Genomic DNA, 13,178 nt, shown 5'->3' with positions numbered 1-13,178 from the left:
CCCGCGCGGCTCGGAAGGACCCCTGGCGGCAATAGCGCTTGAGCGACTGAAAGGAATCTTCCATTTAGCCGCGCGGTAGAGGGGGGGGGAGGGATAAAGAGGCGGAGCTAAGGAAGTCAGAGCATACCACTTTCATCAAAGTAGGGGTGGAGACAGCAGCAAGGAAGGAGAAAGAGTAAAGGAGGAGGAGGAGGAGATAGGATTGTATCATTGTCTCACCAAAGATAGACCAAAACCCCGCGCAGGGTAGCTGATTAAAACATTTGAGTAGGAGAAGCGATTAAGGGTGGCGAAACGCCACCCTCCCCCCCCGCCTCCTTGGTACCTCCCGCATAGTTTTGTAGATCCTTTCTCGATGGGGCCGAGCCTGTTTAATAGGGCGCAGGCGCACAACTCCGAAAACGAGATGGGCGGGACTTGCTTCAAAGGAAGCGAGAGCGGTGGAATTTCCCGGGTGACGTCAGTGGGCGGGGCGAGGGAGGGAGCGTGTCTGCATCTCCGGGCTCAGCAGCAGAGCCCTCGCTCGGCGGGGAAGGGGCTTTGGCGGGGCGCTCGGAGGGTGAGAGCTAGCTTGTTTTCTCGCTTTTCTCTTTCTTTCTTCTGAAGCAGTGCTGGGCTTATTTGTTTTTGTTTTTGTTTTTTTAAATGGTTTTTATTGAATTTTACATTTTTATATTCAATACAACCATCCTTATCACAGAAAAAAATCTTTTCCTGTAAACTTTTAGCTAAATATTACTGTATTTATATCATTTTTGTACCCTATTTTCCAAATAACATCTTACATTTTCTTATTTATCCAATTGTTACCTCTTAACCTTTATACTTGTTTTCTTAGTCAAACCCTGCAAGTGAGTCTGTTTCTTTACAGTGATTCTGTATATACCACATATACAGTTCCCAGTCTTTTTAAAAGTATCTGTTGTCCTTATGTGCTGGGCTTATTTGGGTCAGGTGCAATGCAGGGTAACTACCACTGTTTGGGTCTCAGTGCCAGCTATAAAACAATGATCTGGAAACGTCCAAAAATAAAAATAGGAACCTTCCTCGTTCTTCCCTCTCCTCACAACTTGCGCACAGGAAATGTTTTCTCATAATGCACCACAATTTGGTAACGCCTGCATTCTACCAACCTCTGCCCCCATTGCCTGTCATACTGCACACTTCCACAGGTTAGTTTATGATGGATGTGTGAACATCTAAAGCAGTCTTTCCCAAACTTGGGTCTCCAGCTGTTTCTGGACTACAACTCCCATCATCCCTAGCTAGCAAGACTAGTGGTCAGGGATTATAGGAATTGCAGTCCAGAAAAAAAAAACCAGCTGGAGAACCCCAACTTTGGGAAATGCCGAAGGAAAGCATGTCACTTCCCCACAAAAGAATCCTGGGAACTGTAATTTAAGGGTGCTGAAAATGGTAGTTCTGTGAGTCTTTTTTTTAAAAGTAGCTGAGAAGTCGTTTGAGGGGAAAGAGTGCAATTTCATCGTCATAGGTGCCCACGGAAGTTGGGCATAAATATGACAGGTGGGTTTTAAACCCCCATGAAAACTGTACTATGATGCCAGCTTTACATCTTCAATTAAGTCATATTTGAAAGCAATCTCTTTCACATTTGTTAGGAATCGGAGATGAGCGACTGCCCTATAACGCCTTCGATGTGTGTGCGTTGCCTTGGCTACGGCATGATGAGGCAACTGGCTGATTTTATTGATCCGCAGGATGGATGGAAACAACTAGCAGCAGATATAAAAGATCCCTCTGGTGCAAACATGTACAGCCAATTGCACATAAGGTAGTGTACTGTTGCCAAGGGTGTGTGTATGCTTTTTTATCCTTATCTTGCAAAGCTAAGTAGGGTTTCAAATTGGATGGGGGACCATGTGTTGAGATTCCTGCATTGCAGGGGGTTGGACTACATGATCCTTGAGGTTCCTTCCAGCTCTACAAATTTTGTGATTGTATGGGTGTTGTCTTTTGACATGGAAAGTTTTAATATGTGATATTGCACACTTTGCTGTTGACATATTTAGATTTTCTAACCCACCAGAAATTGATTCAAGTGTCTATCAAGAGGGCCATTTTTGTGTAGCTTGTTCCAACTCCTTAAAAATATTAGATATTCCACATAAGGATAGATTACTATAGCTACAGAAAACAACTATATCAATCTGTCCATATATGCAATATCTAATGCTTTAAGGTATTGGGACGCGGGTGGCGCTGTGGTCTAAACCACAGAGCCTAGGGCTTGCCGATCAGAAGGTCGGCGGTTCGAATCCCCGCGACGGGGTGAGCTCCCGTTGCTCGGTCCCTGCTCCTGCCAACCTAGCAGTTCAAAAGCATGTCAAAGTGCAAGTAGATAAATAGGGACCGCTCCGGCGGGAAGGTAAACAGTGTTTCTGTGCGCTGCTCTGGTTTGCCAGAAGCGTTTTTGTCATGCTGGCCACATGACCCGGAAGTTGTACGCCGGCTCGCTCGGCCAGTAAAGCAAGATGAGCGCCGCAACCCCAGAGTCAGATACGACTGGACCTAACAGTCAGGGGTCCCTTTACCTTAATGCTTTAAGGAACCATTCTCTGGTAGTTAGGATTGATAGGTGCTTCTGCCATTGAAGAAGAACAATTCTGGCTGCTGTTGGAATATTTCCCACCCAGTTCTTGCATTCTTTGTTTCATATGTATTTTGCTACAATTTAGCATCATTGTTGCATCACATCTTAAACTGAAACTTGGTATATGTTATTTGTATAGCTTGAACCCAATAACTTTGACAGCTTACTTCCCCACCCCCATTAACTTTGACAGCTTACTTGATGGCACATGTAACCATCATCTTTTAAGGGCAGCACCCTCACTGTAGTTAGTTTTTCGTTGCAGTCACAGCTGAGTTCTTAATGTGGTGGCCCTTTTCATCCCATACTGTCAGACATCCTTTTGGGTGTTAGACACATTCATGCATTAAGAGTTGGATGTTCTGTCCACTGAGCTATCCAGCTATGTATCATAAGCTTGCACCAAAACCATATTTGAGGTGGAATATATAATGCAAGCTACATTGTTGTTGACATATTAGCTTTTGAACTTTGTGGCTAAAAATTAATATTCTGTGTATCTTTTTTTGCAATCTTTTTTTCAAAATAAATTTGATTTTTTTCCTTCTTTTTTAAAAGGCGTTTTGAAGCATTAAAACAAGTAGGAAAGAGCCCCACTTGTGAATTGCTTTTTGACTGGGGGACACAAAATTGCACTGTTAGTGATCTAGTAGACTTGCTGATCAGGAATCACTTCTTCGCACCAGCCAAACTTTTGCTTCCAGGTAATTTTGGTGTCTCTGGCACGTATTCAAAGGGGGAGGTATGGTGGTATTCTTATTTCTTTTAAATGGTGGCTTTTAATAATTGTCTTTCAGGTGAGCATCTTTTCATGTAGCCATTTGTGAAATCCTTAATTTGGTTAGTAGCTGAGAAAGACTTATAAAGCACTCCTCTTTTCTGAAAAGGATCTTCAACTCGTGTTAGAGCAGTGGTCAGGAGGAACTATGGTAGAAATCCAAGTAGGCCTATAGCCGCACCAGAAACAGAGTTGGAGCTATGGATATGTAGCACCACCAGAAAACTATGTTAAAAACCTGACAAACGTATATCCCACGTATTTATATCATGCAAACCACATTGTGATGACTTGGCCCTGAAAGGCATTCTAAAATATGTTGAATCATGCCACAAAAACTCGGTCTCTTTGCACTCCTGAAATGCAAGGTTTTTCTGGAATATTATAACTTTTTACATATTAACACAACCCTAGATTGTTTCACACGAGCAACCACCACAAGGGAAGGCACTTTATATTGATGCACAACATTATTGCTGCAGCTGAAGCTGGCACATTGTGTATTGCCCTCCTTACTAGTCCAAAACTGATACAGAAATTGGATTCTGTGTGGTTTTTGGTGATGTCTCTACGCCCCAAAGTGTGAACAGATGCAACCTTAAGACATTGTGGAGATGATGGAGTCCAGTGCACTATTAAGCCATGACTGTTCTGTTTGTTGGTGCAGAACAACCTTCGGTAACCTGTTTCCCACCTAAAACCTGTTTTGACTGTTTTGTATTTTATGGCAGATTCCATAAGGACAACAGACACTACAGTGCCCTTATCTTTGCAAGAAACTACGTGTCTGAATGAAAAAGAGAATCAAGTGACACCTGTATCACCTCTCTTGGTTCCAGATAAAGGGTGCCTAACTTCAGTTTCTTGCAGCCCAAGTACAAAAGAGAGTTGCTTGCATTTTAATGATACAGGTAGGCAATTATTCCTTTTATCACTCCCCTCCTGCCTTCTAGTCCAGTCCATTATGTATTGTAGAACATGATACTAGGGGACATAATATCAGCCACAAATCTGAGGTGGAGATTAGGGTTGCCATATGACCGGAATTTCCCAGACATAGCCGGGATTTTGCCAGAAACAGTGTCCTAGATGAAAAAATTGGAAGTCCTTGGGGAATTCAGGAAGTCAAATAGAAAGGTTGCAAGGACTCAGGCCAGGATGAAAATAAACAATGGTTTCCTCTATTTTTGTTGTTTAAAGTATGACCCAAATTCCAGTTGCAATGATTTTTAACTCCAGGACAAGGCCCTGTTTCGTTTATTCTTCATCAGCTGTCGTTTCTTAGTTTTATGGTCAAAGTGTACCTTTTTAAAGGGTCAATGTACCCCTGACCATTAGGTCCAGTCATGGACGACTTTGGGGTCGTGGCGCTCATCTTGCTTTATTGGCCGAGGGAGCCGGCATACAGCTTCCGGGTCATGTGGCCAGCATGACTAAGCCGCTTCTGGCAAACCAGAGCAGCGCACGGAAACGCCGTTTACCTTCCCGCTGGAGCGGTACCTATTTATCTACTTGCACTTTGACGTGCTTTCGAACTGCTAGGTTGGCAGGAGCTGGGACCAAGCAAGGGAAGCTCACCCCATCGTGGGGATTTGAACCACCAACCTTCTGATCAGCAAGCACTAGGCTCTGTGGTTTTAACCCACAGCGCCACCCGCATCCCTTTATGATGGCCTATATAAACCAAATAAAGGTTTGGCGAAGTAAGTAAATATGGCAACCCTAACAGACTAGCAGGTTATATAAATCCAGAGTTGTTTACTCAAGATGATTGCCTCCTAGGCAGTTCGAAGGAGGAGGGGCAAGGGGCAAGTGGTCTCTTTACCTTCTGGAGCTTAACATTATAACAACTACTACCCTGTATAGCATTGTTTTACTATAAGCAACCTGCTGTCAAAATATGCCAAATTTCCGTTCTGAAATAAAATGGGATTAACCTTTGCTAACCAGCCTTTTAGCTTAAAGATATATTTACTCATGGCCAGTGAGGTTGGGTGGCAAATTGCCCCCCCCCCCCACGGAAAAGTTTTTGTTTCAGAAGCAAATTAGAAGCAGCAAGCAGAAGCGAGTTGCAAATTCAGTAGTTGGCATTGCATGGCAGTTTTCAGGTGTTTATCTTTTGTTTACTAAATACAAGTAAAACAAACACATTAAACTAGATCACTCTCTGGGGCATCAGAAATTGTTTCCAATTTAAAAACAAAACAAAACAAAAAATCCAGAAAGCTCTGGTCGCTGCTTGTTGCTAGCGAGTTCCAAACTTTTTCAGGGGTGGGAAAGTGTTTTTCTGTCGAGGATCACATATCCCTGGGGATAATCTGTTTGGGGCTGCATGCTGATAGCAGGTAGGGCACCTGTGCTCTCTCTGCTACTTTCTTTGCCCCATATTTCTCCCTTGTTGCTACCTGCATGAAACCAGGCTGGCTGAGCGTTCCATGAAGCCCTGAGTCACACATTGCTCTCCTTTGACTTATACAGCCTTGCAGAACTTATACAGCTAACTGATCTTCCATCTTGCTTTCTCTCCATCTTTTGCTGGCATCTCCTGAAAAGGAAAGACAGATCTCTGTAAGGTAAACAAAGCATGGCAAGATTTGTGGTGCTGGGATTTGAAATCTTTTTTAAAAACAAAACAAAACCCTGCAGAGTCCCACCCCCCATAAAAAATTTGAATTTGAGCCCTCCACTCACGCTTCTTCTCTTTCAGTATTGCAGAGCTTTTCGTTTGATAAACTGAAAAGTCTTACAAATAACTTTGATGATCGAACTGTGTCGGCTGGTGGCAACAAGATTGGCGAAGGAGGTTTTGGAATGGTGTACAAAGGATGCATTAATGGCAGAACAGTGGCAGTGAAAAAGCTTACTTCTGTAGGTTTCCTGTTACTATGTATATCATCATTTGCACTGTGAATTATCTTTTCTCTCTCTCTCAAAGTGTAAGCGAAGTTGAGGCATGGAAATGGCCAGAAAACCATGCGATGAAACACCCCATTGCTTCGTACCAACCTATAGTTTGAGGAAATTGTGTGCCACAAATGACTGCCAGAATGGACACACATCCATCATTTAAGAGCAGAGCAGAGGAAGTGTTGGAAATTTGGGGGCTTTGAATCTTATGTATTTTTTGTAATAAATCTGATAAAGAATAATATTTTACTGTGAAATCCTACATACAAGCAAGCCCTATTGAATTCAATGGGGCGGTCTAAACATGCCCCTTCGTATAAACTTGTCATTATCCCTTGTACCCTAGAGTATTTTTCTTTTCTTTTTTTGGCCCATTTCTGCCCTGGGCTCATTTGGGAGGAAGGTGCGCGATAGAAATAGGATAATAAATAAATATTGAGTAAAACAAGTGTTGGTGGAATAGCTCCCAGCAAACTCTAGATCCTTGAGCCTGAGGAAATTGCTTCTTTATTTTTTCCCCCATTGTGGCTTCCTGCTTGTGGAATTCTCCCACCAGTGAGTTAACTTCTTGCCTGCTTGTTAACAAATACAAAGATGCTAATGAGTTCACTTGCAGGTGGGTTTCAAAGGCTCAGAGCTAGCTTTCCCCACTGCTGTGTTTCTATTCATGCACGTCATTGAATATCTCTGAGCAATACCTAGAAGATACAGAAAACCTTGGCCAGGCTCGATACCACCCTATTTGCCACTGTTAAGTACAAATCTTTCATTATGTGGTTGGCTTAGAACTGGTCTGCTTCCCATTAACCTCCCTCCCTTCAGCTTCTGAGTGTCCCATTAATTAATTTATTTTAAATGTCATTATAGGTGACCGATGTAAGTATCGAAGACCTGAAAAAGCAGTTCGAACAAGAAATAAGTATTATGGCAGAGTAAGTCATGAGCAGTTTTCCCCCCCTCCTCTTTACAACCACAACCCAAATCTTAGCACAAGATCCATCTCCCCACCATTCCCCAGTTCTACCTGCTTATTTTACAGAAAAAATAATAATGCATTCTGGGGTTAAAAATAGCGCCTTGTGTACTTTGATCCTCACTGTTTTGAGCACTGCTTAGCAGTGGCCCTCCAGGATTTTGGAAAGGAATTTTACCCATCCCTACGTGGAAATTCCAAGGATCAAACCCAGAAGCTTTTGCATGCATGTGCTTTGCCACTGAATTGTGCATGAAAGCAAACAATTGCCATCAAATAAACCTACGTAGTTCGTGTAGATTATGTCTAGGTTCATTGGAGCCCCCTCATTGCTAACATTTCAGAACAGTAAATACGAAAATCCAGACTAACAAGGCCGTTTGTTTATTTTTGTCACAGATGTCAGCACGAGAACCTAGTAGAATTGCTTGGATTCTCAAATGACTCCGATCAGCCTTGCCTAGTTTATGATTATATGCCTAATGGCTCATTGCTTGACAGACTAGCTTGCCTGGTAAGTGAAATACTTGCTTATTGTTGGTATCTCTTCAAAACTGCTAAACCGAGAGAAGGGGAAACTGAAATATCTGGAATCTGTTATAGATGTGGAGTATCTGATCACAAGGACCTCTTTCCCTTGCAGGCCTCTCCTATTGATTGTGATTGTCAGGGTACACCATGGTGTTGCTCATGAGTAACGACAGAGTCCTCTTACATTAAAGATTACTTTATTGTGCATAACTATTTACAGTGCAGAGCTAGCTAAAAACATGACTGCTCAGTCACTTGCAGAATCCAGAAGTGCCCCTCTCCTGTTTCCCACCTAGCACCAAAGCCTCGGCACCCTGAAATGATGTCTTCTGTGTCCCCTGACCCCCCGATGCTGTGCTGGTGCTGGAAGCTGCAACTCCCCTTCTGATCGCCTCTGGCTGGCATTGCTGGGTCTCTGCCCAGCATCCCTGACCCTTGGCGGCTCCTCTTCCGCAGGAAAGAGCTCTGGCGATGGGCTTTGAGAGGAGTCAGATGACAGCAGTTGACTGGGGCTCCCTGTCCTCTCGAGGAGGTTCCCTACCCTGATCCTTCCCACTAGTTGGATCTCCTTCCCCGCTCTCCCTGCAAGGAGTACTCCCGCTCGGGCTCTCCTCGCAAGGAGAAGGCAAATCCCTGACAGTGATGAAGGATAGCTCTGAATGTGCAAAGATATGTGTGCACAGAGCTACCTTTTAATACAGTGGCAAGGGCAGCCTTTGTAGAAGGAAGCTCCATTTATAAACTGGAGCACATGATATTTCACATTTTGCAAAACTAGTTACTTGGAACAACAACAACAGGCAAATATTCTGTGGTGGCATTGATTGGTTTTCCTCTTATCACTGTGTATATCACTGGTATGATGTCAGTCATCTTTTCATTGTTTACTTTCGCACAATATTATTCCATGGGGTGTGTGTGTGTGTGTGTGTGTGTGTGATCAGCTTCATTTTCTTAATAAGGCTATGGTGTTAGCTTCAAAGAAGGAAAACTTTGTCTTCTGTGTTTCGGTCTGGTTTGGATAGTTTTTTACTGCATTGGGTTCAGGGTTATGTGAATGAGCCTGCTTGGGCTTATGCACTTCCTTCTCATCTGATGGCCTGAGATGGCCACAGTGAACTAAGGAGAACTCTGGTCAATTCAAACCATGGTTTGTTGAACAAAGCCATGGCCCAGTGAACCATAGTGCTAACTAGTCTGGTCACAATTCTAGTTTATTTAACACAAACCTTGAAAGTTTCCAATTTCCTTCCAGTAATACTTAACAAGGATGAGAGAGGGAGGGGCATGGGAGCCCCATTAGGCTCCTTCATGCGATAGATGAATACAAAGGCCCTGGAGATGAATGTGATATTCTTCTTCTTCTTTGTCGATCACTCGTAGCCTTGTAAGATTGTCTTCCATAAACACGGTCTTAACAGTGAGTCCCTAAGTGACTGTGAAAACCAATTCTGGATCCACGTGTCCTTCCACAATGGGGACATAGGTTTCCGGGTGGGAGTTGAGCACGGTGTGGATTTGCCAAGTGTGCCTTCCTCTTAGCATGTTTCTCCCTTTCATCCTGAGTTTGAGCGTCTTCAAAACCCACGACACCTTTGGTAAAGGCCAGTGTTTCCCAGTTGTTGGTGTTTATACTACATTTTTAAAGACTTGCCTTGAGAGAGTCTTTGAACCTCTTGACCACCAGCATTACGCTTGCCATTTTTTAGTTGCTTTGGAAAGTGATAATCAGCCATCTGCACAACTTGACCAGTCCAATGAAGTTGATGTTGAAGAATCATTGCTTTGACACTTTGAAATTCTGGGCCGCTCTGCCTAGAAATATTGACACGCTTCCACTTTCCACTTGTTTTTAAGGATAACACAGCACCAGTTCCTTGGGAAACAAGATGTAAGATTGCTTACGGGGCTTCCAATGGAATCTGTTTTTTACATGAAAATAATCACATTCACCGGGATGTTAAAAGGTAAAATCTAAAAAAACTAATTATTGCACTAAAAACTAATTATTGCACTAAGGACAGATAGTTCCATCTTTGTTTTGTCAGTATTCCTCAAACATGCTTTTTAAATTAAACAAAAACAAAAACATTTATAGTGATTTGCAGAAAGGGCAATATTTATGTTCTGTGTTTTTCTTGACACTGAATAGAAGAAGGCAACGGTGTAAAGATAATTGTTGCTGGGTGTGTGATTGTTTAGTAGAGAAAAGAGTTTTGGATGTGGGCATAATTCTCTTTTATCCCGCAAACTACAAGCATGGAATAACAATGAAACATGCAGCATTAGCTAAAAGAACAGCTTCCACCTTACATTTCATTTGATTATTTCAGCGCCATCTCCTTGAGAAGGGGTGTTGAAGAACCTAACAGAATTCAGTCCCGTTTTTGTTTGTTTTTCAGTGCAAATATTTTACTCACTGAGAACTTTGTGGCGAAACTGTCTGACTTCGGACTTGCAAGGGCTTCAGTACGGTTGACGCACACTATCCTAACAGACAGAATAGTGGGGACAGCAGCCTACATGGCCCCAGAAGCTTTGCGTGGGGAGATAACCCCAAAATCTGATATCTTCAGCTTTGGTGTGGTGAGTGAAAAAACATCGAAAAGTTATTTGGAACCTAATATGAGAGTAGTGCAAGGCTAGTAGTCTGATAAAAGGCAGGTTTAGCAAAGGGAGTATCAGCTGCCTTGGGATCAATTGTTGAAGGAAGGCATAACAACTCTTTTGTTAAAATCTTTCCTTACGCAAGATGTTTCATTGAGTGGTTCGTGCACTGGTTTCTGATAGTAGTTCATGACATGCATCTCACTTTTTTTGTTCTTGTTTTCTTATTATCTTTCTTTTAGGTGTTACTTGAAATAATAACTGGACTTACTCCTGTGGACGAAAACCGGGACCCCCAATTATTGGTAATTTCTTCTTCTAGAAATACGTTAAGAATAAATACACATTGCATTTTTAAGCAAACTGGAAGTTAGCTGCTGTGTCAAGCCTGTTGGAAGAGTCTACAGCATCAAAAGACCATGACTAGGTTAAAACAAGAATTCTGGCAGGAGTTGACATTGACTAGAATGTCAGTGAATCTACCACCATTGTCTTGTTGTAATTAAAGTGTGTTACCACAATGTCTGCATGAGCATGCAACTAGAGCCAAGGACTACACCTTGGGATCTCTTTAACTAAAGTCATGTTGCACTAGGGCAAAACACTTGTTTTTTCCCAGGAGAGGGATTAAGCAACAGGACAACAAGCCAGAGTTGGTTACAGAATATGGGCAGCATTCAGATCAAACTGATGGGAGGAGAAGTATATAAAGGGGAACCATTGATATGGGGCAGGGGGAATAAAAAGTGACTACCCTCTCTTTCTGTCTTGGCTGGTGTGAGTGTGGCAGGGCTAGGGACTTTATGGTTCCTCCTCCTTGGACTTATCTTCCCTCCCAGCCTTCATAGCCCCGCTCTTCCTCTGACGCTGTTTCTGCTTCCAAACAGCTGTCTATCAAAGAGGAAATTGAAGATGAAGAAAAGACGATTCAAGATTATGTTGATGAAAAGATGAGCAGCTGGAATATTGCATCAATTGAACAGATGTATTCAGTTGCATGCCAGTGTCTGCACGAAAAAAAGAACAGGAGGCCAGATATTAAGACGGTACCAGGATATTTTTATGCTCTTGTCCTTTGTATGGCTTTTGAGAGTGTGTTTACATTTGGGGAGTGTGAATTTATATTTCTGCTTCCCTTGCAGGTCAGACAACACTTGCAAGACATGCTGGCTGAGTAAGGTCTCTCCTGTGCTGTGACTTAAAAGCAAGTCCATTGACGTATTGAGGCCTTGTGACCACCCTGTTCCCTAAGGTGTAAAAAAAACTAGACGCAACACAGGATATTGGTTTGGGATCAGATAAGGCCACAACTTTATTGGTTACAGGTTTGCCCCTAGGCATTGGGATAAACAACTGCACATGTCACTCCCACCCACTGGGAGTGTTTTTAAGGGTGAAGCTGGGGGGGGGGGGGAATGCCCTAGGACCTACGTCAAATCGGGGTGTCCTCCATGCGGTTCCCGTTGCAGGAGTGGTATGACCCTTGCCCCCACCTGGGCATCGGGCAGGAGCCACTCCCCCTAGATCCTTTTAACAGGATATCCTTAAACTGTGGAGGGGCAGGCAGAGGCTACAACCCTCCCCTCCAACCAAGACTAGGCTCAGTCAATGCCTATCCGCCTTACAAAGTTGTGACGCTTCCTATGAGGTAGGCGAAAACCCAAATGGCGGTGCCAGTTAGCCAGGTGGGGAAAATTCCTGCCTGGCCCTTGAAAATTAGGCCACCAATATTGTCCATAGCAAGGTCGAACCATCCCTGAAAAACCCTAATCTGAGGGAGGGTGGGTGGGAGGATCGGTGTGGCAAGAGAAAGGCTAAAAGGCCCTACCAGACAGACATTTAAACTTCCCCTGGGTGCAGCACAAAGGGCCACAGTTGGTTGGTTGGTCCCATGCCCAGGGGAACGCCCATTAACACCTACCACCATTGGTCCATTTGGCAGGGATACGATCTGGCCTGCGATAAGCCGGTTTTCAAGGGAGGCCCAGGGCCTGCCTGCAAAGCCACCCACCTGAAAAGGGGGCAAACAGACTTAGAGCCTAATTTTACATTTGTGTTCCTGTGCCGTTGCGTACAATTCTATAGACTTCTTTAAAAAGGGAATGTTATTTTGAGGCCCGGTTACTTTGTCGTGGATCTTGGACTGTACAAGAGCGACACCTTTTTGACAACCTTATGTGTATGCTGTTGCCCTTGCAATCTTGTCACCCTCAATTCTGCCTGCCTGCAGCTTGGAGAATACCGCTGTAGGTTTGGCTCCTTCTCACTCAGTGGCCATACCCCATAGCACAAATCCAGGAGTTGATACATTCCTTAAGCATCTCTTGCTACAAATCTGAAATGTTTCTTTATGAGCAGCTTCCTGATCCACTTTGTTCTAAGCTCGTGTGTGACACTCCGATAACAAGAAGGTGCAAGAGCTGCACTATCACGTGCAAATCCACGCTAGCAGTTTCCTGGTTTCCTGTTGGCATCTATTTGACTAAAACTGCTTAAGAAAGTTGTCTGAAGCCCACTTGATTTTTCCCCCCTATTGAAAACTATAGCGGCTGGAGCCCATCTTCCAGACTTGCCAGTGTGCCTAATCAAAAGTAAATGGAATCGAAGAGGAATTGGGTATACAGTGGTACCTCGGGTTACGTACTTAATTGGTTCCGGGGTGCCATTTGTAACCCGAACGACGATATTGCGCATGCGCAGGGCGAAAAATACTTCCAGGTTACGGGAGTACGTAACCCGAAAAAACGTAACCTGAAGCGGACGTAACCTGA

The 13,178-nt window shown here is 43.6% G+C and overlaps 1 protein-coding gene across 3 annotated transcripts; it reads left to right on the top strand.

Moving 5' to 3' along the window:
- Positions 1 to 484: 484 nt before the first annotated feature.
- On the top strand, positions 485 to 11,722 carry IRAK4 (interleukin 1 receptor associated kinase 4). 3 transcript variants are annotated; one of them, XM_033162972.1, is made up of 12 exons: positions 485 to 530; positions 1,620 to 1,792; positions 3,170 to 3,315; positions 4,121 to 4,300; positions 6,097 to 6,257; positions 7,164 to 7,228; positions 7,669 to 7,783; positions 9,658 to 9,767; positions 10,203 to 10,386; positions 10,650 to 10,712; positions 11,295 to 11,445; positions 11,550 to 11,722. In XM_033162972.1, the coding sequence occupies exons 2-12, from the start codon at positions 1,629 to 1,631 to the stop codon at positions 11,579 to 11,581; spliced, it is 1,371 nt and encodes a 456-aa protein (XP_033018863.1). In that variant the 5' UTR covers positions 485 to 530; positions 1,620 to 1,628; the 3' UTR covers positions 11,582 to 11,722. The 3 variants fall into 3 exon arrangements, with proteins under 3 accessions (XP_033018863.1, XP_033018861.1, XP_033018862.1); XM_033162970.1 differs by having other exon boundaries at positions 11,295 to 11,453; XM_033162971.1 differs by having other exon boundaries at positions 485 to 559; positions 11,295 to 11,453.
- Positions 11,723 to 13,178: the final 1,456 nt, after the last annotated feature.

The sequence above is a fragment of the Lacerta agilis genome, chromosome 10 (assembly GCF_009819535.1).
Source record: "Lacerta agilis isolate rLacAgi1 chromosome 10, rLacAgi1.pri, whole genome shotgun sequence".
Classification (NCBI taxonomy): Eukaryota; Metazoa; Chordata; class Lepidosauria; order Squamata; family Lacertidae; genus Lacerta; species Lacerta agilis.
Note: the sequence above shows the minus strand (reverse complement) of the source record. Positions and strands in the feature narration are given on the sequence as shown.